Below are 24,917 nucleotides of genomic sequence, written 5' to 3'. Positions count from 1 at the left end.
ATTCTCTGTAAATTTTACAGCTACTTGATTTTATATTTGGAGAAGCCTGCTAAACAAATGGCTGAAAAAGTATGAAGCCACTTGCTGTGCCTGGTGCTACAAAGATACCATGTTGTATTATTAGTGAAAAGTACAACAAATGAAAATATATCTGCTGAATGTAATAATATATCCATGTATTACTGAAATACTGAAAAACCTATCTGCATAAATTCCTATTCAATAAACAGAGTGAACTGTGGCATCTGTGCAGATCTATCTGTGCCAGTGCAATTGATAATAAACATTTATCAATGTTTATTTTTACGTTTTCTGTTGTTTGGACAATGGACATCCCATTGCTTAAAATTTAAGCCATATGGTGACTTGAAAAATACATTCATGCAAGTGAATTTATTTAAAAAATGTGGTTTGTGAATGGTGTATTTCTGTGCTGTCTGCTTTCTACTAAAGATGGTTTACATCAGAAGGGAGTTTGAGACATCATTCAGAAATATTGCATAAAGTTTTCTGAAAGTTATCACCAAATAGGAACATGCCAAAGAACTGATACCAGTTGGAGGACAACACAGTGATGGCTGGCATTTTCAGTTTCTCAGTCCTCCAACTCATTGCTTTGGTCTCACAAAAAAAATCCCAGTGGTTTTCACTAATGCATTTTTTTTTCCCCATGTTTTTCCAGAAAGAGGAAGAGGTTTTAAGTGGAATTCTGCAGTAAGAGATTTATTTCAAGAGAGTTATACCATAGAGAGCAAGAACTTACTTGGGCAGACCTATGAACTGGTTTTAGAAGGAAGGGAGTTTGTTAGGATAGAACTTCGAATGTGTGCTTGAGATTTTTCTTTATTTAACATGTTTCATCAAGAATTGAGGTTAGTTGTTTATCTAAATATATATATAAAACCAAATAAACAAAAAACAAACCACAAACCCCAATACTAGTTACTGGTATAGTAAAACCCAGCTAAGCAGAAGGTTTTTTTAGCTTTTTCTGTGCCAAGTAAACTCCTCTAGCAGTCTTGTTTGTGACCTTTTCTTTGTAACATACTCATCTTTAAAGCTGATTTATCACAGAGCCTTATCAGGGCTGTATTTTGCAACAGTGTTTGTTTTCTATCCAATTGGTTAAAATTACAGTTTCAGTAATAACATCCAGTGTAGTGGGAAAACTCAACAGGAAGGAATGCGACGTCTCCCACAGTTTGCTATCCATTTGCAAAGCTTTCAGTAAAATCAGCCGGCTTTTCCCTGGTGTATTGACCAGGTAGTAAGAAAGAAGAGGCAATGAAAGATGCAGGACCTGAGAAGTCTGGAAATGCCAACATGCAGTGGATGCTGCTTATGAGTCAAATCAAGATTACTTTTGCAGAGGTTTAGGGTGTGTAACAACAGGGAAATAGTGGAAGTTTCCTGCAGGAACTGGAGTTACAGTAGAATAGGTAATTTTCCTGTCTAGGGATTTGTATTAGGAATGAAGAACTAAATTCCCCTTGGGAAAATTACACATCCAGTTTTGAACTTGTTGGCTGGTAAAGATTGCTAGGCAAACCAACTCAGATTTGCCTAAAACAACAATGGGACAGTTGCTTGAGCTAAGAATTGACCTGGAATAGGGAGACACTGACCTCTGAATGTAGGATGAACAAATCTCAGATGAACAGCCAGGAGTGTGAAGTTACCTGGTAAACCATAAGCAATGCGCAAGTTGTCTATAGTATGTTATGTATCTAAAAATATTTTTAAAGACACTACTTTCTTGTAAGCTGGGTGATAACTGGAGACCTCAACTCGTTCTTCACTTGTTCTCCACTCACCCTGGAGAACATCTAAATGGTGGGTGCAATTAGAGGTGCAGAGGGTTCTGGGAGCACTAGCCATCAGAAGCCCTATGAAGAGGGCATGGCAGGTGGCCTAAGGTTAAAGAAGCAGGGAGGGGAATATGGAGGTCTCAGAAATGCAGCTAACCTTGGTTCAGTGAAGTAATTAAGAACTGAACTGAGTGTATTGTGTTAAGCAAAGACATGCTCATCCAGGGAATTTTGCTGCCACAACACAGGTCTCTAAAGTTGTTTAGCTGCTTTTATAAATTGGTTTAGAGGTTTAGTTTCAGAAGCTGCATAATGGACATTCTAATAAAGTATGTTACGGCATGAACTGATGAAAAAAAGCTGAAAAGATGTTTTTTTTCTTTAAATTTCAAACAATTGGTGAAGTACATTCTAGGGAGTTTAGCTGAGGAATTTGATGGTGTGTTTTTTGTTGATAGGTCATTTTTTTCCTTGCTGAAGCATCAGATTGTGGCTTATGGCAGAAATAGCATACTGGATTTGGTAGATCACTGATTTGACCTGGCAACAAAAATTTGATTCCTCTGAAGTTGTGGTGCTGGTAGCTCATGTGTGTCATGCAGGGCACAGATCCTTGTATCACTGTAGGTACAGCTTTGTTGGTAGTTGACAGTCTTACCTTGGGAAATCAGAAATAACTTACTGGTCAGTAAGTTTTAAAAAGAACACAAGAACAATAGGGATGCTTTTTAGAATTTATTAAATTAGTATAATAAATAGTATCTGGAAATAGCTCTGAAATGGTGGTCTCTGTTTTTAATGATGTGGTTTGTTCTCAGTCAGAAGAGACTGAAGTTGAAGGAGCCAGTTAAGGTGATACAAAAAATGGTGCGGCTGATTAACTTATGCCCCATCTGTGGCATTGTTATGTCCAGTACTAGAATGTGTGTCCCCTGAATGCTAAACGCAGAGGGTTGAGTGAGGTGCATTCTTGAGATTAGTTTTCTACTCCTTTGTTTCTTAAGGGGAGAATGGTATGCCCATCACCTCAGCAGTTGTCCTTGCAAACTGAAAAGGAACAGAGAGAAGAGTTTTGGCATCCTGAGTTTTACAAAGGGTAAGGACCTGTTTTGAAACGCGCTGGTTTTTTCCCTTATCCGTTCATTTTCCACAGTTGTGTTGGGCAGAAGGGGAGGTAGGAAAATGCAGGTCTGTTTCTTCTTTTAGTCAATACAGTGATTTTTAAAAAAAGAAAAGAAAAAAAAAAAGATAATTTCCTTGCTTTAGTTATACTGAGAGTCATTGCAAGAAAGGTAGGCACAGAAGTGGGATGCAGTCCTGCTTAGTATAGACATACCAAAGCCATCAGTAGCTTGTAATGGTGTATTAGTACCATTTTTTTATTTTTACTTAAAGAGGGGCTGTGGTTGCACTCCAAGTTTGGTTTTTTTTTCGGTTTTTGTAATATGTTCTAAAACTGTTCCTATTCTCTGGAATACCATTTTTTAACAACCTTGTAGTGCATTTTATGTATCAAACGCTTTTTACTGTTAACTAACTGTTCCAGTGTGAGATCCCTGCTTGTTGTAGGGGAGTGGACTAGATGATCTTTAGAGGTCCCTTCCAACCCAAGACATTCCATGATTCTATGATTCACAGGTGCCTGCAAATGTTATTTTGCAATTAAAACAAACAAACAAACAAAAAACACAGTTTAAATTGTTTATAGATACTGCAAACAGATTGAGCACATCTTCTGCAGATTTTTCAAATTAAAACAAAGTATGTCTTAGAAATACTTGGTATTCATTTCTCTAGAATTTGGATGGTTCCATCCTGGCTTGTATTGGCACACTATTTGTTTAGTATTGCACAAGCATATGAAGTAACTGTCTAAAGTCTAATATAGCAATAATTGTTTCAGCAGCGTAGTCACAAAATGTCAGTTTTGTATGTCACTCACAAAATTTGTAGGCATTTTTTAGCACATAACAGTTGTTTTGAATGTATAGCTTCAGGGCATCATTGAAGGCACATCCAACAATTCAGAGGTGCGGCTTTTTTAGTCATTTGAGAGTTTGCCTTACGTAATTACTTAAAGGACTATTTACTGTGATATTTCAGGGCTATGCTCTAGAGATCATACAACTGAAATTGTCTAGGGAATATCAAGCTGTCCTGTTACTGTTTCTGGGAGATGGTTTTAAGTTTTTCCACTTCATCTCATCAGTATATTCATAGAAGTGGACTTCGCTTACATTTATTTAATCACTTGGACCATAAAAATGCACCTTTTATAGAGCGTGGCCAGCAAAAGGTGTCATGAAAATTGGACTGAGAATAAAAATTTTTCAGAGTAGCTACACATTTATGTAAGTCACTTTATGTGTATTACTTGTAAGTACTGCTCATCTGTGCTCCTTATAAAATGTAAACTAGACAACGCCTTTGTCTTTTTCTGCACAGCAGATGTCTGTAATGCAAGTTTTTTATCATTAACGCCTCTCTTAGAAAGTTTTTTAATCTTTGCCTAGATTCTCCTTTGTTTTGAAAATGTTTATAAGGTGTTTCCTGGCTGTGCTCTAATTTCTTTCATATTTTTTGTTCTGTGTAAGTTTTTCTTCTTGTACCTTTATAACATATCTTAAGTATGTCTGCTATGTGTTAGCATCACAGGTTCTCGTTCATGTCAGCAGATGAGTGCCGGTCTTATCTAAGGTTTTCCTGAGCCCTGATATTGTTCTCTATTGCCTTTAATGAAAATTAGCAATTCACAGCTCTAAGACTCCTCAAGTAAAAAATCCATACAAGATTTTATTGTTCAGTGCCTTAAAATGTGGTTTTATTGTGAAATTACATTGCCAACCTTTTTATTTCCTTGACAGCAGTTGCAGATTTTAGTCATATTTCCCTCTTACCCTTGAAGAAGGGTGTCAGAAAATATGATGTATAGGCATTTGGGGTTTTATCCCCTCTCTGCAGTTTTAGCTGGGATTGTGAGTGTGTTTTCCGTGCTATTCTTTACACCTCCCATCTGTCATCTTACAAAGCAGTTTGTGTTTTCAAATCCTGTGTAGTGTCCAGTATCATTTGGTAACAAAAAAAATAGGGAGGTTTTCAGAGATGAGGCAGCATTCTGAATATTTCATCGGATGTTTTCTGTATCCTGCCTGTCATTAAAATAAGTAGTAGCTATACACATAAACATCTGTGTTGCAGGCTATGTGCACTAAAACCATGCTAAATGCAAATGGGAAGCAAAAAGAGAATGGATCCAAATACTCTCTGACCAGGTTCTTCTAGGTATTCATGTTTATTATCTGATTTACTTCTTTTGAAGATAGTTTGTGTTACCTGAGATTTCTGTTTTAGCAGAGTGATACAAAACATACTGAAAACAATACAAACATAACATCGTATAGCAATCTCAATACCCAGTTCCATCATGATACCAACGTGGTTCACTTTACTGGTCTCTGTAATATGCTCACTATTACAATGCTGGATGTCTCCAGTCCTGCTATGAAATCGTTCATGGGCTGAAACCAGCTCAAGCCCATTGCTCTCTTTGAAATTCTTTTGCTACTTTTCTAGTTTTTATTCACTATGTTGTATTAAGCCACATATACTTTTCCCCCTTGTTGGCCTGGCTAGCTCAGGGAGACAGCTACCCTTTTTTAATTAATGTAGGAAGAAACCTGTATGCCACCAGCTGATCCACTTAGCTGTTCATAGCTTTATCTGAAGGAGAGACTGCTCTCTGATTCCCTTGGTGTTGAGATCAAGTCAGCTTCTTGGAAGTGGCTGTGACTAGTTTCAGCCTGTGTTATTCCCTGAGTTTCACAGGCACACCACCCTCACCCAGGTCCTTCCATGGTAAGAGTTTATTGATCAGACACAGATGACATACACAGAACAAATAAATTTTTCTTTTGGTGTTTGGCTGCTTTGAATTTGATATATGGGTTGATATCTCATTCTCTTCATGCTTTTTTGGCTTTCTTGTCAAAGTTTGACTCAGGATCGTCAGTTAAACCAGAGACTCCCAATGCTCTTGATCCTCCCACCCAGGTACGGAAGGAGAGAGAGAATGAGGGAGAGAGACTCTCTGGATTGAAAACTAAACTAGACAGATTTAATTAAACACTAATGATAAAAGAAAATACACACAATTATATACAAATGTGTTCAGGAATGTCAAACCCCTATTGCCTCCCCCTATCCCTAGCAACTCCCATGGCTTCTCCTGAGCTATGAGCAGTCCCAAAAAGTCCTGGAGCTGCCGAAGAGAGTGGCAGAGCAGACAGGAGCTGAGGGCAGAGTGATGAGGGTCAGGAATGCATGGGCCTGGGGGTCCCAGGTGGTGAATAGGTGGAGTTTTAGCCGGCCATGCGCAGAAGAGAAGGGGAGAAGAAGCAGGAAGGGGCTTGATATCCGTGATCCCTGATGTTCCTCTGAGCTTATGTAGATACATGGAATGAAATATCTATGGCCAGTTTTGTTGTCCATCTAGTTCAGCCTCCCTTACAGGAGAGTCATACATCTCCCAGTAGCATCTGAGCAAGCAGGGCAAAGACGTGACCTTGGAGTCCTGGCAGTAACAAAAACATTCTGGTGTTATCAGTCCCAGGTTACTGAAGGAACAAAAAAAAAATCAGTAAACAGAAAAGTGGCTTCATCTTGGCTCAAACCAGGACACTTGTTATGTGAGAGGTTACACTTCTGAACATCTGTTCCCAAGTTGACGTGCAGCAGCACTGTAGCCAAGGAAGACAGAAAACAAGAGGAGAAATACAAGATTAGCTCTTCAGTTTCACAGAGAAGGATGGGCTAAGGTCTTTATTGTGTTTTCTGTGTTGAAAATAACAAACATATGCAGTGAGTACAACCAGTTTTGCAATATGGTTTGATTAGTCTGGTTCGAGCAGAGCGAGGGAAAAATCAAATGTTGATCAAACTTAGTGGTGATCACAATTGCAGGGAAAAATGCTGAGTATGGGAGTAATTCTTAAGCTTTTCAGATCTTTAGCCTTAACCTGTCGTTTTATCAGCACCTTCCTTCATTGTCCTTTCCATATTTCTCTTGTTTTTTTTCATGGCATCAGAGCACTTCCAGCAATGTGTAGTATGGACATGTCAGTAGCTGCCTGCTTCCTTGGCATGCAGTTTGTATTACTATTCCGTCTGCTTTTGTATTCTTTTCTCCATAAAATTCTTGAGAAACTTGACTGGTTTTATTTGTACCTACATAGACTATTTCACAAAACCCAGCACAAAAAGTACTGTTTAAAGCACTGGGCAAAACATACACTGTTAAATCACGTCTACAGTATTGTATGAGACTTCTGTAGAAGCACATATGACAGGGAAGAGACACTAGACACAAAGGAGGCCAGAACAGAGGTCAGGAGCTTGCTTTTCTGAGCTTGTGGGGCCTTCTTGGTTTCATTTCAGTTATTGTATCTTTTGAAACTTAGCTGTACATTGGTTTGCATTTTAAAGATCACATGCTATGTGCAGTTTAGTATTTTCTATTAATAATAATATATAGTAGTAAATTATAATTGTTAAATATTTAATACATAAAAACCTGACAGAGTAGTACTGAGTATAAAATGTGCTGTGTATATGTATCAGTAAGCAACCTGCTGTTGTTTTGGCAAAAAACTTCATAGAAATTGTAGCTCCTAAGTTAAAATAGATGATGCGGTTTTTTATTATTAAAATTTATCTAATTTATTTTCTGAAATAACTATTATTTCCTTGGATAATGGTAAAGAAACAAGCTGGTTGTCTTGTCTGATCCCTTTGGGTGGTTTGGCTCCATCACCATCACATAGGAGCTTTTTTCCTCATGGAATTCAATACTAGCTGTCTTGTATCAGTACAAAGTTTGTGAACAAAACTGGCTTTGTCAAGGAACTGTTTTCTCTGTGTGAGGTAGTTCTCTCTGGGAGCTCTTGGTTAAAGGTTCAGACCTGTATGTTGCACAACAGAAATCTTTGTAGTGTCTGTGTTTTTACAAACTACTGATTTTTTTGTGTGTTTTCTAACCTTATGCCATAAAGAGGCAGCACGCCTTGAACTATAAACTGAACTATAAACTGTTAAAAATGTTAGTGGTAGTACCTCTGCCTTGTCTATCACTGTTTTATCACTGTTTGCTGAGGGGAGAAGAAAAGCAGGTTACCATATGGCTACCTCCATTCTCCTGTCTCGGTTGTCATATCCCATAGTGATTCAATTACAGTCGTGACTGACTTACTGCCTTCCAGTTGAGATTTTTAAATGGAATCTTTCCAACTTTAGTAGTTTAGATTATTAGATTTGAATTCAAAATGTGAGCACTCTTTCACCAGAATGATTTTTTTTTTTTTTTTTTTTTTTTTTTTTTTTTTTTTTTTTTTTGGTGACTGTAGCTCTTTGCTCAGATGTTTCCTTGTTTGCATTACAGCAATATCCAAGTATCAGTGTTCCAGTTCCCACCCTCTGTGTGCTATACAAACACACTTGGGAGCATGGTCTGTGGGAACACCCACTCCTCAAGGGAAGATGTAGCAATACTTTGTACCACCTTTTCTAAGGAAATGGGGAGGAAAGGTTGACTCTGCCAAGGCTACACGGCTACACTAGATGTGTTAGTCATATTACGTATTTCAGTAGTACCGGGAGGCACTGCTTGCATATGCCTTACTGCTGTGTGCACTGGGTACATACACGGGAGTGGAGAGTATCCCAAACAGCCCTCCTCCGTGTATGGTAGCTTCCTGTTGTCTAGTCTACCATTTCAGGAACATCAAGGTTTTATTATTGTTTCATTCGTGCTTGGAAACTGGATGAGTCCAATTTAGTAAAGGAAAATATAATTTTCTGTAGTAAATGATGCAATAAAATGTCCTTGTAATTAATAAAGAAATCCTTTGCTTGCTTGGAGAAGAGAAACCCTGTATGGAATGCGGAGGCTGATGTTAGTCGTGTACTGGATACCTTTGTTTTCCAGGAGCAGCCAGGCCAAGCACCAGTGTTCCTGTAAAACTAGGCACAATTCATGCTGTTTCTTACTGAGCTTCGGGTGTGCTAGGGGACGTGAAGAAGAGCTGAGGTGACTGCACTGTGGGAAGAGGACAAAGACAATTCCATAGGAAGTCCCATCTCCCTAGTTCCTTAGAACAAGTTGTTTTTCATTGAGATTTTTAAATTAATTGTGTCCTTTTATATTACAGCACCATGTGTATGGGCCTTATTGGTCTGATATTTAATTAAAACCACAGCTGGTGATCATTTAAGTATAGTGTATGAACGGAATGATACTTGACCATGTAGCATCATTTTATTAAATTTAGAGAATTGTAGCCATTTTTTCATGTGTTATTTGAAAGCTGTGGTGAAGGATCTAACTGGTGAGCTTTGTTGCCACACTTCCACTCTGTTAAGGGAATAAGGTGAAACATTGGCTTATAAGTTCCACAGCTTTCATGAAAATCTTAAGTCAATAATGAACAGATTGGTACGATGATGCTGGTTCTTGTTTCTCCACATTGTAAAACCAGTGCATAGTTTCTTGAGATAGGAAGAAAGACCTTCTCCTGAAGGCCAAGAATACTGAAAGGTACTCGGGATGCTTCTAGATTTAGTAAGAGATGTCAGCATATGTACTTGAAAGAAGCTACAGATGCCTGTAGCAGGCCCGGATTACTGTTTTTTCTATTGAAAAATGAGGCTGCCTCGAGAATCTTAAACCTATTGCAGCGCAGAATTGTGTATGTGTATTTTTGTACTGAATTGAAACTGCACATGTGTAAGACATTTTTGTAGCTGACATAAAAACGCTTTTGACTGAACTCACAAATCAGGATGTCCAGAGCTTCTAGCATAACTTGTTACACTACAACTAAAATTGCAGAATTGACATCCTGAAATGTTTTCTGTCTTGGAGCCAGAGGTGGCCCTTTCTATAGGAGTGGGAATACTGTAGGTGAACGAGCTGTTGCTAAATGCTGTCTTTCTGCTGTCATGCAGCTACTTTCACGCATCAGAGCACAAAAACATCTATGGTTTTGCGGGCTTGCAGTGTTGTAGAGGTAAAATTTGTATCAAAATAGGACTCACTAGCAGATTGACTGGAAATGAAACAAGAAAAATAATTTAACAGTGACCTGTCCAATAAAGTGAAGGACTGAAACATGCTGGAGGACTTGGGTTTGTGTTTCAGTCTGAATCCTGTCAGCAGAGTGGTGTTTGCTGTGTGACTTGATCTAGTGTGAAAGGTCACTTCTGAGTTGTTTATTTAATACTACAAAGAAAAACTTCAGTATTAGTGGCTAGTTTTCCTCCTGCACTTTGTGGTTGTACTTGTCAATACTGAGTGTTGAATTCTAGCTGATACCTCAGTGTAACAGTGAATGGGATATTTAAGAACAGGAGGAGAGTGTGAATGAGTTACAAGCATAGCATTCTTTTAAGAATTATTCTTGATTTCTAGTTTTTGTAGCTAACGTAATTTAGATTATGTTAGCTATCCTAGTCTGCTATTATTTCCATATGTTATCAGTTAAATGTGGAATGTATCTTTCATCAAAAAGATCTAGTGCAGAAAGAAAAACAGTTCAGGCTCTTCATGTGTGGCTTCAGTAGATTGGAATCACTGAAACTTACTGACATGGGACTGAAGAGAACAACTACAGAGCAGTAACTCAAAGTGAAGTAAGCTTTAGTTGCAAAATAAAACCTAATCCTGTGCATGGAGTTATTCCCTTCATCAAACTGATAACCTCTGTGTGTCTAAAGACATCAAAATATGATAAAATCTGAGTTAATGTTTAATGTAAGGTTTTATAACACAAGATTCAAACTACTTCCTGTTAAGTTAATGCTACAACTAATCTACACATTTCCATCTGTATTATACCTAATTTTCTTTATCCTTATAATGTGCTTTCTGAGGAGAATTCTATGTGGAAAGTATACAGTAGCATGTGGATTTCTTCTAAAATTTTGTTATATTGAAGGTCCCGTTAAATACTGTAAAAATCCACAGCTATTGTAGCTATTCTATAGTACTATATCTTCCTTCAAATACTGCTGCATGGCTTGTTTAATACTTGATGTGTATCTTTTCTTTTGTCTTACAGCTTCATTTGGCAGCCCTGGCATCACTAAAGGGAGACATAGTGGAGCTTAATAAACGTCTACAACAAACAGAAAGGGAGCGTGACCTGTTGGAAAAGAAATTGGCAAAAGCCCAGGTGAGCAATAGTTCAAGACTCTGAAGATGGTCCTTGTTCTTTGAAGAGAAATATGGTATATGGGGAGAGGATAAAATACCTGAATAATGTCACAAGTGAAAAGAATTTCAAGACTGCAAGAGACACAGCTGCCAAAGTTTCATGTGCTGATGACATTCTTCTAAAAATACCAAGAAGTAATTAGATTTGTTTGGTTTTGAAGCCAACATAAACAGAGACTTCTTTGAACATAAAAACTGCGGCATGTTCATAGTGGATTAGGTAAATGATTGCAGAGCCTTCCACTCTTGGTTCAGATTCAAACACAATACAAATTAACACTCATCAAAAGCTATTGAAATTGGCAGTGTTTTGGTGGTACGTGGGAAGTGATTTGTGATCTCAGTTTATCTTCTAGTAAGCCAGTTTGTGTGTATCTGTTGTGGACACCAGTCAGTGGAAAGCCAAGTGATAAAATGAGAGTAGGGTGTGAACTCTAATGCTTTCACAGTACTTAAAAATAATATTTTCAGATTAAGATAAATCAGAATCACAAAGCGGTTGGAGTTGGAAGGGACCTTAAAGATGATCTAGTTTCAATCCCCCTGCTTGGGCAGGAATGCCTCCCACTAGACCAGGTTGCTCAAAGTCTCATCCAACCTGGTGTTGAACACCTCCCAGCCTGGCGTTGTACACCTCCAGGGATGGGGCATCCACCACTTCTGTAGGCAACATGTGCCAGTGTCTCATCACACTCATAGTTTCCTCACAATATCTTATCTAAATCTACCCTCTTTAAGAGGTAATTTGAAACCATTCCACCTCATCATATCACTACACAACCTTGTAAAAAGTCCCTCCCCAGCTTTCCTGTAGCCCCTTCAGGTATTGGAAGGCTACTGTGAGGTCTCCGCGGAGCCTTCTCTTCTCCAGGCTGAACAACCCCAGCTCCCTCAGCCTGTCTGCATAGCAGAGGTGCTCCAGCCCTCTGACCATCATCATTGCCCTTCTCTGGACTGGCTCAAATAGCTCCATGTATTTCCTGTGTTGGGGGGTCCAGAGCTGTACACAGTACTCCAGTTGGGGTCTGAAGAGAGCAGAACAGAGGGGCAGAATCACCTCCCTTGAGCTGCTGGCCACACTCCTTTTGATGCAGCCCAGGACACAGCTGGCTTTCTGTGGTGCAAGTGCACATGGCCAGCCCATGTAGAGCTTCTTATCAAACAACATCCCCAAGTCCTTTTCTTCAGGGCTGCTCTCAATCCGTTCTCCACCCAGCCTGTGTTTGTGCTTGGCATTGCCCCAAACCGGGTGCAGGACCTTGCACTTGGCCTTGTTGAACTTCATGCAGTTTGCACAGGCCTACTTCTCAAGCCTGTCAAGGTCACTTTGAATGGCCTCTCTTCCTTCCACAGTATTTGCCACACCACACAGCTTGGCGTCTTCAGCAGACTTGCTGAGGGTGCATGCAATCCCACCATCTGTGTTGCCGACAAAGACACTAAACTGCACTGGTCCCAGTACTGACCCTTGAGGAATGCCACTTGTCACTGGTCTCCACTTGGACATGAAGCCATTGACACCAACTCTTTGAGTGTGACTATCCAGCCAAATTCTTTATCCACAAAATGGTCCATCAGTTGAATCCATGTCTCTACAATTTAGGGAAAAATAAGTCTTGTGGGACGGTATCAAATGCTTTGCACAAGTCCTGATGCAAACAGGGAAATATGAAGTATTGTTCTTAATATTTCTCTCTTCTATAAATGAAATCTTTATTTTCAGAGACTGTCATTCTGGCAAATACCTTTTATAAGTACTTTACATTTCAAAAGTAATTCAAAGTATATACTTGTTTATGATTGTGTGGAGGCTGTCAAAGCATTTTGTCCTGTGAAGTAGACTATCTTATTTGTTGCTCAGAGAGCTTGTGAAATCTCCATACTTCGAATTACTCAAGCTACCTAACCCTCCTTGAGTTGGGGAAAGGGTTGGATGAATAACCTCCAGAGGTCCTTGTCAACCTCCGCCACTCTGTCATTTTGTGAATTTGAGAGTCTTCAGTGCATTTTGGTAAGGGCTTCTATCTGTGTTATTTAAGCTCAAGCCAAATCTGGAAAGGTTATCAGTCTAGATTTAAAGGCTCTTGATTCAGCCCTCCAACCATATTTTGGCCCTTGTCCACTTTCCTTTTTCTTTACAGCTACCTTTAAGTCTTTTGGGCTTATCAGTGATACTCCTATTGCAGACCATCAATGCAATATTCAGAAACATTGTCATGTTTTTATTCCCCTGGATAGGTGAGGCAAAGCCATGCTGAGAGTTAACATCAATTATCAGCTGTAATCCAGAGAACTTTTACTAACTTCTACTGCACTAATAGGCTGCATTTGACAATTTGACAAACAGTCAGATGGATCCACCGTGTCCAAACGATCCACATCATTCTGCATGACAACACTGACCTCATTATTATTTGTAACTCTGCAAGGTCTTTTGCTAACCACAGGGTTTTGTTGGTGTTTTAGTTGTGTTTCCAGGTTTTTATGTATATATATGTGTGTGTATATATATATATATATGTATATGTATTTATATAAAAATGAAATCTCGCAGCCTTATAGGTGTTCCATGCAGTAACGAGTCACCACTGATGATTACTGGAATCAGTCCTTAGTCCCAATTAATATGTGCTTTGTTAGCACAGGATGGTTTGATAGGTTGTGTGTAGTGCTCAATTTTTAATTCCTGATGATCTGGTAATGCCCATGATCTTGGGTTGTGTGCTTGTGAACAAAAGTGTAGTGATAACTGCTACCCAAACTGTGAATAACACAAAACCAGAAAATCTGAAAGCATGCAAGCTTTAAAAAACAAACAAACAAACAAACAAAAACAACCACAAAAAAAAACCCAACAAAAAAATGCACACTAAAACAAAATAAAACAACACCACAAGCAGGCTTTTTAATTAATTTCTATAAAGTTTTAATTATTTTATTATTTTCACATTTTTTTAAAAGGTCTCAAGTAGATAGACATTTACTTTAGTGATTATTAAATGAGATAAAGTAATTCTTAAGGAAAAGGCCATTAAATAAGCACAACTCATATTCAAGGTGTTTGCTATATTTAAACAAAGAGACAGACTGTAGTGAAAATGCTTTAACTTTTCTTCTTTTTCTAACTGCGTCACTTCCAAGTAAATGCTCCACTTACCATAATTTTTTGAACTTTTTCTCCCACAACACAGATTTTCATCAAAATTGCATCATGTATCATTGTATAGTTTTTTCTTCAGCAACCTCTGTCTAAGGGATTTCTTCCTCACTAATACGAATCAAAGGTTCGGAAGGCATAAATTAAATAAGAGATGTTAGAGGTTCTGCATAACCATATTCAGATGCTAGTGTGTCAGCATTAAATCTCTGTTCTGCATCTGGACTGTACTTACAAAGGCAGTGCATGTTCCGTTTCAGCTGGCATAGGAAGTCCTCTCTGGAACAAATAGCTTTTAACGCACGTTTGGTAATACCTTTCCCATCCTTTCATAATGCATGTGAGAGGCTTTGGAAGAAAAGATTAGTGATTTGCAGAAGGGAGTTGATTTGGGGAACCACAATTCAAGTAATAGATGACAAATGGTGAAGAAAGATAGTTGGATAGCCCTGCTTACAATTTTGTTAAGGGATGTCATTGATTACTGGTTATGTCATGCTTATTTCCAAAAATGCAGTCTATGGAGACCTAGTATAGTATTTGCCTACATCCATCTATTATTTCAGTAGGACAGCAGATCTCCTTGGCTCTTTCTTTGTATCAGCATGCAATTTGGCATTCAAGTGATCTCTTGAATCAAATTTGCTGTAAAATACTGGTCAAACACTGCTGAAGTCTTCTTCCAAAAAATCTTTCTTTGGTCATGAGAAGAAAAGTAGTGCTTTTTACTAGCTCTGTCTGGCACAGTATCCTGACTTTGATAATGATAAATAACGGGTCGGAATGGAGAGCATAAGAAATCCATACAGAAAGTTATTCTCCTTCATACTCGCCCATCTTTCTGCCAACATCTGTGAGCAGAAGTCTGCATCACGTTTAATAGTCCTCTATGGTCCTATCCTCCATGGGTTTATCTAATCTTCTATCTAATCCATCTACATTCTTGACATGTCCTACATCCTGTGACTGTGAGTTTTGCAGTTTTATGATAAAACATGGGATTTAATAACATTAAAAATTTCAGCAAATACAACAAGAACAGACATTTTACTTATTACATTTTATAATTTCATCTTCTTTCACAAGGCAGTCCTGCTCTCTCATTCTTACTGCTTTGTCCTTCTAATTTTGAAATTTCCTAATAGCTCTAGTCACAGGGTAACAAAGACTGTGCTGCATCATTTGGACCCTGTATCACACAGCAGTAAGTCTGCAGTAATAATTCTTTACCATCCTTTTGGTTATTCAGAATATATGGAGGGACAAAGAGAGAACAGAATTTCAGTGTAAGAATAAAACCAGCACTCTGTAGGCATGTAAGAACATGTGAAATTCACAGGAAGGCTTTAGTTTCTCATTTAACAAAGTAACTTAAAATAGAAATCATCGTGTTTAGATGAATGTTGAAATTACTTGTTCAGTTGTGTGATGTCCTTCTCTTGCACAGATTAGTCCATGTTATGAATACACAGATATGCTACCAAATAATTCTGACCATGCATTTTTTATGATTGAATCTTTGGCACGATGGACTTGTGTTTATGCTTAAAATTAGATTAGTGGATTGCTGCTTCAAAATCTGCCACTCCTCTCAAATTAAAATACTGTATTAGTTGAGCAAAGTGGTTTTTTACTCCTGTGAGCCTGTTAGACAGGTTTATCATTGTAGCTCATTCAGGTGATGACTTGTACTCTTGGTGAAGAATGCCATAGCCAGGGTTTGTCTCTGTAGGGCCTGAGGCACTGGGGGATCTCCTCCTTAGCACTGCTGCTGGTGGTTTTTTTCTGTCGTCTGATTGAACAGACAGGAATCCTATGTTGAGACAATATCCTTGAGGTAAAATATTTTCTCTTATCATCCTTCTCCCGCATATTCTTCTTGCTTTTGTTGTTTCCCAGCATCAAGGGGTCAGACAAAGGTGTTTCCAGTCATTGTTAATTAATACTATAATTGAAATAACCTTTTTAGTTTGTACCAAAAGCCAGCCAGGGGTCATTTCCACTGACAACTGTGCTGGAAACTTCTCACCAATTGCTCATGTTTTGTAGCCTCTCAGTGGATTATCCCAGTGTTTGCTTTCTCAGAGAATTAGAGCTCTTAATGGTTTAAATCAGAACTTAACTATGAGGCTGGAAGACGGATAAGGAAAAGAGTGTAAGATATTTATCTTAAAAAGTTTATATGACTGAGAAGCCAATATTGCAAGAACTGAATGTGTACAGTTTGGAAATAAATAGGAACTGGTGGCAGATGATTGTTCTGAGACTCTGGGGATACAGACACTGAAGCGGATGATGGACAAGTTTAGTATCTCAGAAACATGCATTTGTTTCTTTTGCCTTTTAAGCTTTGAGATGAATGTGCCATAATGAGGAGCAGTCCTGTATACCAGAGGAATTTTCCCGTGCTTCGTTTTGGGATTCATACGGAATTATATTCCTTTTTTTTTTTCCTTTTCTTTTTCTTTTTTTTTTTTTTTTCATGCTCTTGCCGTTTTTAGTTGAGACTTGTCATGGCTGACCAGAACTTAGGAGACTTAACTGTAACCCCCCTTCAGGGCACAGCAGTCCTTTATAGTATCATGTCCTGTCTTTCAGAGAGGTTTCCTTTCTGCCTTTTGCAGTTACTTTTGCCCAAGATAACCCAAGAGCCCTTTTAAAAACTCTGATGCGAAGCTGTTGTCTTATATTGCCAGACCGCTCGTTATTCACAAAACCTGTCTGTCATGAAATGTGGGTTATCCTGAAAAATAGTCAATGAGAAATGTCTGGAGAAAAGACAGAGCGTATCTGGCAGTGTGGCTGAGTTCCGCTGGCAAAAGTCTCATATATATATTCAGTCAAGATACACAAATTCTGCTTTTCAGTGCACAGCTTAGAAAGACAAGAAATTGTTGTGAGTGTTTTTATTTATTGTCTGAAAATAATAATAATGTACTCTATCTGAAACATCCTTTTTGTTTAAAAGAAAAAAAAGCATAACAGTGCACATAATTGATCTGGATGATGTTTAGGTGGTGTTTGTGGGTATTAATGTGTGTCAGAAGAAATTTAGGGTTAGAAATTGTCACGGTTTGACTCAGGATTGGCAATTAAACCAGAGACAACAATGGTCTTGATCCCCTCTCCCTCCCATCCAGGTAGGGAGGGAAAGAGAGAATTGAAGAGAGAGACTTTCTAGATTGAAAACTAAACTACACAGCTTAATTAAATACTAAAGATAAAAGAAAATATGTACAAATATATACAAATGTGTTCAGGAATGTGCAAAAGCCTCTTGCTTCCCCCCACCCCCAGCAACTCCCATGGCATCTCCTGAGCTGTGAGCAGTTCTGAAATGTCCTGGAGCTGCTGGAGAGAGCGGCAGAGCAGATGGGAGCTGAGGGGGAGTGATGAGGGTCAGGGATGCACGGGCCTGGGGATCAGTGGTGATGGATTGATGGAGTTCTGCCTGGACACCAGCCATGGACGGAAGAGAAGGAAAGAAGAAGCAGGAAGGAATTGACTGCCCTAGTCCCTGATCTTACACCAAGCTTATGTCGATAGCTGGAATGGAAGACTTCAGTCAATTTTACTGTCTGTCTACTCCACTCCTCTCTACAGGAGGGCTGCAGATAAAACTCTTCTGCTCCCTTAGCATCTGAGGCTGCAGGTTCAACAAGTAGAGCAAAGTGACATTGGTGTCTCAGCAGTAATATGAACATTTCAGTGTTATCAGTTCACTAGCTGGAAAACTTGCTGCTAGGAAAGAGTTTTCTGAAAGAAAAAATATATTGGTAAAAAGAAAATTGGCTTCATCCTGGCTCAAACCAGGACAGAAAGGCACAATAAGTAAGTCTTTATTTCATTTAAATCTGTTCTAAGGCTTTTAAAAACATTTTTTTCTGTGTTATTTCTTCACTTTGAAAACCACGGTCATTCTTGAGCCAGATATGATCTAAAGATACGGAAACAGGAGAGTTAAGTTGTGAAGTGATCCTACAGTAGTCATAGTATACATGGAGAGCCATGCCAGTCTTAAAAGCCAAGTTAACATTGTTAGTGTCCTAAAACATGACCCTTTGCTCTTCTCTTCAGTGTAAAGGTATGGTCTGTTTGTGTTAGTGTAGGTGAAAGTGCTTTAGACTCCAGCTGTTGTAAGAAACAATTTTGTTGTAGTCCGTGGAAGGATGCACTAAGGTCTCGGCTACGTTGCAACGTGCATATTCCTGGAACTAAAAAATATTTAAATAAATGCTATTTGAAAGGAAAATGTTACTGAAGCTCAGTGTAAATTTTCCTTTTCAATCCGCCTTTTATGTAGGTGGTGTTCTCAAGCTGTGAGTGTTAGTTGCCAAAAAATACGAGGGCAAGCTATGAAAATTCTGGTATCCATGCTTGTTTGGGTATAATTTTATTATTTATGATACAAAGGGGTGAGGGAGTTCCCTCTGCATAGAATGTTGTCTTGAATTGAAAAAAACAAGTATAGATGTTAGAGGACCTCATGCGTTACTCTAAATTGTAGCCTTTAGAATGCTACCAGGATTTTACCTTTGATAATCTTTTATTGACAGTTTTAGGGACATAGAGGCTTAAATGTTTACTGCACTGGGTCAGAAGCAAAAAATTAAGTCTTGCTCTTTCCAGCCACTACTAAGCATAACTTCAGTCTGCATGAACTGTTGGATTGTAAATTGTTTGCTGTAATTGAAGTACAGTGCTTGCTGGCACAAAGAATAAGCCAGAGAGGCTGTATTTAAAATTCTGTTGGAAAGAAAAACCAAGACTTTGTGATATGTATAAAAAACAAGCAGCCAGTGTAGCCTTTTAATTGTACAAATAATAAGCATTTTATTGTAGAAGACTGAAATAATAAAAACATGCTATATTAACGTCAAAGACTAATAAAAACAGATACTCATACTAGAGGAGAAGTCATAACTTTGAAGTGTGGCTACTTTTCTTTATAATAATGTGTTTTCTGTTTTTCAAATTCAGACCACATTGGGAAGATCGTTGAAGATTCATGATGAATCATGAACGTTATGGATCCAAAGACAAGATCTTATTTATAACTATTTTGAGCTGCAAATGATGTTTTTTGTTCAAGTAGGAAGGGCAACTTCTCCCCCTTAGGAAAAAAAAAAAAGTACACTGTGTAGTCTTCCAGCTCCTAAAATCTTGTAATTGCATACCTTTGTGTACCTGTCACTATTTTGCATCTGTCCTTTTCTTTTGCTAAGGCAGTGTTACTTTGGAAAGAAAACCATTACTCATGTGCACTTTTGTGTTGTATCTGATCTCTGTGCAGTTATTCATAAGACCTTTTCTGTTCCTTACTTCTCTGCTTTAGAGTGAACAATCCCACCTAATGAGAGAGCACGAAGATGTGCAGGAGAGAACAACACTACGCTACGAGGAACAAATCACAGAGCTGCACAGTATCATTGCTGAATTAAATAAGAAAATTAATCGGCTACAGGGAACAATAATAAGGTACAGCAACTTCCTGGAAACTCTGGGCCGATGCAAGAAGGGTGTAAAATGTGGTGTGAATTGTACTCCAGATATAATTTGATGATGACTTTAAAGTACTTGGGCGTGTTATGACTGGTAGTGAGTAGCTGCCCATAATTAAGATACGTGTTCTGCAGAGTATTATCCTGAGGTTCAAAAGTGCTACATTCTCTCAGAGTAACACTTTGCAAAGCCTAACGAGCACTGCAAAGAGCTACGCTGTGCTATCTAAATATTCTTTTAGTGTAACGTACATGCTAGAGTACCAGATAATTGGTCACAGTAGTGGGTAAAGGAAGATGTAGCCATCCAGCCTGCATTTCTGCTTTTTAACTTTATTTTGTAGCATCCTATAGATCACCTAAACCAAATCACTTCCAGTGAGAAATATGGCTCAAATGAGTTTCAGTAGGTTTTTAATCTATTTGTACTGATATTTGTGACAATATACAACAGTACAAATGGTGTTGTTGCTTGTCCTTGGAGCAGCAAAGCTTGGGGTATTACACTAGGTCATTACTTATTACTGTATTAAAATAAACTTTCCAGGAAAACATTATTTTTCCCCACTTCTACCCATTATTCCCAGCTTAGAGAAAGCTGGACTTGAACAAGGAAGGATTTTCTTAAAGCTTGGCTTGTGAGAATCAAACTGAGCTACTAGAATCTGGATTTTCTGGAGAACGTCAGGTTAGGTTTGAGACTTTCGTAGGTAGCTCTACCCATGCAGTGAATTTTTAGTTTTCCTTGCCTATTAGCTGCAAGTTTTTGGTAACTGTTTCATTTTTTTCTTCCTTGTAAATGTTTCAACTACCATAAGGTAATGTTGTTACAGCTACTCACTTAGCCTTTCTTGAAAATATTTATATAGGAAAAGAAAAAAGGTTTGGTGTACCACAAATGAAGGGACAGTACCATCATCCATATCTACCACTATAAAAGCAGTAATAGAATCACATTATGTTAATGTTACTGAAGTAGATAAATACTAACAGCTCTGAGATGATCATAACTAGCAATGATCATTATGAGATGTTTCAGGTAAGTATTTTCTAAACTGGTAGTACTTCTTTGAAAAAGTCCCTGTGACTCCCTCTTCATTCATGCATGATGCCTCTTCAGACAAACTTCCCATTCGTCATGTGTCAAGTTGTCTTGTTTCAGCATGGTACTGGCTGCCCATCTAGTAAAGCTCTGACAGTTGAAAAGACTGATTAAAAAGGAAAATCTGAGAAGCATGAGAGCTGCATTGATTTGTTTTTTTTTTTCTTGGACAGCAGAAAAACTCTATGACATTTAATAAAAATATTACATAGAATCCGCAAAAATTGTTTGGAGTCCCTGAGGCAAGGTAAATGCCAAGTGATGTTCAATTACAAAATATGGGAATGGGGTGGATGCTGTGAATGTTCAACTATGTCAATAAACAAGTCAGCTGTGGCACACACGGGGAAGTGAGACATCAGACCCAACCTTGGTGGGAAGTGCATGCCACTTCACATAAAAAGGTTAATAAGGAGTTCCCTACATTCACACTGTGCTTCTTACTTCCCTAGTTCTTAATGTGTGACAGTGCAGATTATACTCACCACCAGCTCAAGCAGGTAGCAATTTGGAACAAAAAGACACTAAAGAAATGAGGAGGCTTTCTTTTTTTTTTTTTTTGAGCAGTCTGGACACATAAACCTTGGCTCTGTTTTTTCTTGGGAAAATATCATTGTAAGGCAGTCTCACTGTTTCTTGTCTACATTACTAGGAAGAGGTTGGGAGGAGGTGGTTGGTATTTTGCTTGTAAAACTTGAGTCACAGGCTTCTGTCAAGCTCTACAAGACTTTTGGGCAGAAGAGCCTATGGTGATTGTGCAGAGCACATTATGTCATCTTTTAGAATGAACAGCCTTCACTGAGTGTTGCTATAGCTTGGGGTTCTTGTTAGCATGTCAGTTGGAGGCTGGTGGCAGTGCTACTCCTGTTTCTGCTGCTTCATTTTGTAGAAGGCAATATTTTTTGTCATTGTGGAGTGTCATGGGCTTCTCTGTCCTTTGACAAGGTGTATACCACTCCTATTTTGTCTCCAAGTGTGTACAAGTCGGAAGACAACTAAACCAACCATTGAATCTTCCCAATTGTGGAGTCATGTCGCAAATACTTGAACATAATTGATACACCATATAACCCTGAAGCACAGAAAAGATTTACAAATTACATTATTGTTTACTAAAAGGGAATTAAGTCTATGTTAAAAGTAAACATTCCTGACTTCAGAAGCTTTTAGGATTGCCATTGATTTGTTCAAACTCAAATATTTTTTTTCTTAATCATGTATTTGGCTCTCAAAATTATCTGTAACTTAGTTGTGCAGAAACAATTTCAGCCCATGACTGACAGTCTTTCTTAGATATTAAATTGAAGTTCATTAAAAGAAAAAGAAGATCAAATTGCTCTTAGTTCTAAACCAGTGGCTCTTTGGGTATATCTGTGCAACTCTAAAAATAGTAAGCAACTTTAACAATACAAAACAGAAATACACTCAGTTGGTGCTTGCTAAGGATTATTTGAAACAGCTGTCACGGAGCTTGTAACCTATTGCTGTAAAACCATCTGTTCAGACTTGCAGCTTTAAATCTGAAATATATTCAGAAAGTAGGTTGTGTTGGAGTTAATGAGGAAGGAGGATAGTCAAAAGATGACAGAATTGCAATAAATAATCCGTGGCACTTCTAGTCATACTTACACAATGACCTGGAGGTCTGATTCTAGTTTCTAAATATGTGCTAGGTGGAAGCTACTTGGATTCAATTCACATGGCAGTGTGGGTGCCCTCGTGTTGGCTTCAGCATACAATGCCCAGCCCCACCTGCCTTCAGTGATTAATTCCCATGTTGTCTCAAGTGTGTCACTATTTGTTCATGAGTGAACTAGTTCAGAGGGACCTTGTGTGTGTGCCTAGGGAGCAGTCAATCTCTGTGTTGCAGTGCACATACACCTGTAGTATTTTCTGTGTGTGAGTCTTAGAATTCTTTAAAAATACTTGTTCAAATAAAATGATTGTTGAAAAAAAGCTAGCACCTAAAATGTTAAGCTGTGCACTGTTTGCAGCCATGAAGAGAATGCACATTTGCTAGTGTCCTAGCAGGATTCGTCAGTGGTGTGCAATGATGCTGAAAAGTGTGTCATTTCACTCACTATTGGATGAAATTTTTCCCAGTGTCTGTGCAGCAGTTGTGATTCTTAGTTGCATCCCAACATGAGGAAAGCAGTGAGTGCAGATGTACCTGTAAAACACACTTTTTTAGTCCAACATTGATCCCAGGCTGCTCTATGTTTAGAACAGCTTGATCTCTCAGCTCCCCATGACATTTCAGCAAGTGGTAACCATCAGGAGATCAAGTATCTGCATTCTCCAGCCGGGCTCTAGATGATGGTAGCAACACAGAAGTTGTAAAGTCACCTTCTAGGTGGTGTGGCAGGAGATCCTTGTCTAGTCAGCATCCCTTGCATTTGCAATGTCACTGCAGGGTTCTAATCCTGTTTTGGGGAAAGGGGAGTCTCAATCAGTATCTTCTGTTACTGCCAGCTTCAGTTTTAAAGGCAGAATTTGTATATTGTGATACCTCACTGCTATCAAATTCCTGTTTGAGTTTTCAGCCCTCAGTCTGCCCCCTGTGAGACTGGTAGTGGGGAGACTGATTGACCTTGCTGTTGGTTTACCAAAAATAGATGTCTGATCTTTCTGGCCAGATCTTAGAAGCATTAGTTCATTCAGAAAGTGCCCCAAGATACAGGGAGTGTTTAAACTGATTAAAACAGTACTAGTGTTAGCTAGATGAAGCTGTGTTGGATTTCAAACAGTAAGTCTGTGCAACAAGAGCCAAAAGAAGAGTGGTGAGAAGTTGTTATACTGTGTGTCATTGTTTTATGGTCAATATATCCTCTTGTCCATTCATAGAAGTAATTCAGGTTTTAAAAATTTCATAAAGAAAAAGTTAATTTCCTTCAGATAAAAAAAATGCAGTTATTGGAGTGCTTGGTAATTGTTTTTGTCTAAAGCTAATTACTACTGGCTTGTGCTCTGGCTGGCTAATAATAAAAGAGTTCTTGGAACATTAGCTCACACTTACATGTCTTCATTACAGTTTTAGTTCCTGCTATTCATTATTTAGTTCTCACACTTTTTTAAACATTTATTGCATGGTACCTTAAAGACATTTCTTTGCTCTGAAACTCAGTTTTAACCAACTGACCTGCATTTTTGTTTAGTGATAGTCACTAAGTGCTTCTGATAAAATCATACTTTCTTTGCACTGAAGCAAATTTAAGGGGTAGAAGAGCATAATAGTTCCTGTAGAAATTACATCTAGGTACATTGAGAAACTCTGCTTGGCAAGCAAGCTGAAATTACTTTTTGGAGTTGACCTGGTTCATAAATTGTCACCCCTGCTACACTGAGAGCAGCCTGTACTTCTGTCATTGTTCCCTGTATGTATGGGCCATCTTCTCTGCTGTTTTGCATGGTGAATTCAGACATACCTCCTGCAGTATTTCTGCAAGAAACACTCATCACCATGTACCATATTCACAGAAGACTTGACATTACAGGTGCCCTTTCCACATAGCTCCTTGCTATTTCTTACTGCTTCCAAATCCAGACTGTTTCCATTTCAAAATTTTCTGCTGAATCTGCAGCAAAATTAATCTCTGCCTTTGATTTAGTGTGTAACAAAATGACATTGTTTGCTTACTCATCAGAGGGGCTCTGCACCTGGATAAGCTGGTGTTTTTCCCATTTTTTAAATATATACTTTAATGTGAAAACAGTCACTATGGAAGTAAAAAACCCTAAAACTTTGAGTTCAATCAGCAAGTGGATAGAAAGAAAAAATGTTTACAAATGTTCTCAGGCAAAGCTGTTATTCATTTGCTTATCTTCTTTCCCAGTGCTTTAAACTCTTTGTATGGAGATAGGAGGGAAAAGCCCTAGTTTTTTAAGCTTATTAGCTTAAGCTGAAGTATTCTGTGTCCTCAGTTATTTTAGAAGAACCAGCTTGACAAATATGTTAAAACCTAGGTAACTGAGACTTCTTATTTTTCATTAATTCCAGTAGTTCAGTGCACACCTGTTTTCTACCTTTTAGGAGAACAAATGGAAAATGTACCTCTCCCCAAGAGCATTGTGATAGACTTAGGCA

The 24,917-nt window shown here is 38.4% G+C and overlaps 1 protein-coding gene across 4 annotated transcripts in view; it reads left to right on the top strand.

The window, feature by feature from the left end:
• Positions 1-24,917, top strand: part of MCC (MCC regulator of WNT signaling pathway) — a 211,012-nt gene that overhangs the window by 124,205 nt on the left and 61,890 nt on the right. For all 4 annotated transcript variants that reach the window (XM_051641985.1, XM_051641981.1, XM_051641982.1 and 1 more), the window contains 2 exons: positions 10,919-11,032; positions 19,566-19,708. In XM_051641985.1, the coding sequence (XP_051497945.1) occupies positions 10,919-11,032; positions 19,566-19,708 (257 nt within the window). The remainder of the gene's footprint in view (positions 1-10,918; positions 11,033-19,565; positions 19,709-24,917) is intronic.

Source organism: Apus apus, chromosome Z, assembly GCF_020740795.1.
Source record: "Apus apus isolate bApuApu2 chromosome Z, bApuApu2.pri.cur, whole genome shotgun sequence".
Classification (NCBI taxonomy): Eukaryota; Metazoa; Chordata; class Aves; order Apodiformes; family Apodidae; genus Apus; species Apus apus.
This window is presented reverse-complemented; position numbering and strand designations above follow the sequence as displayed.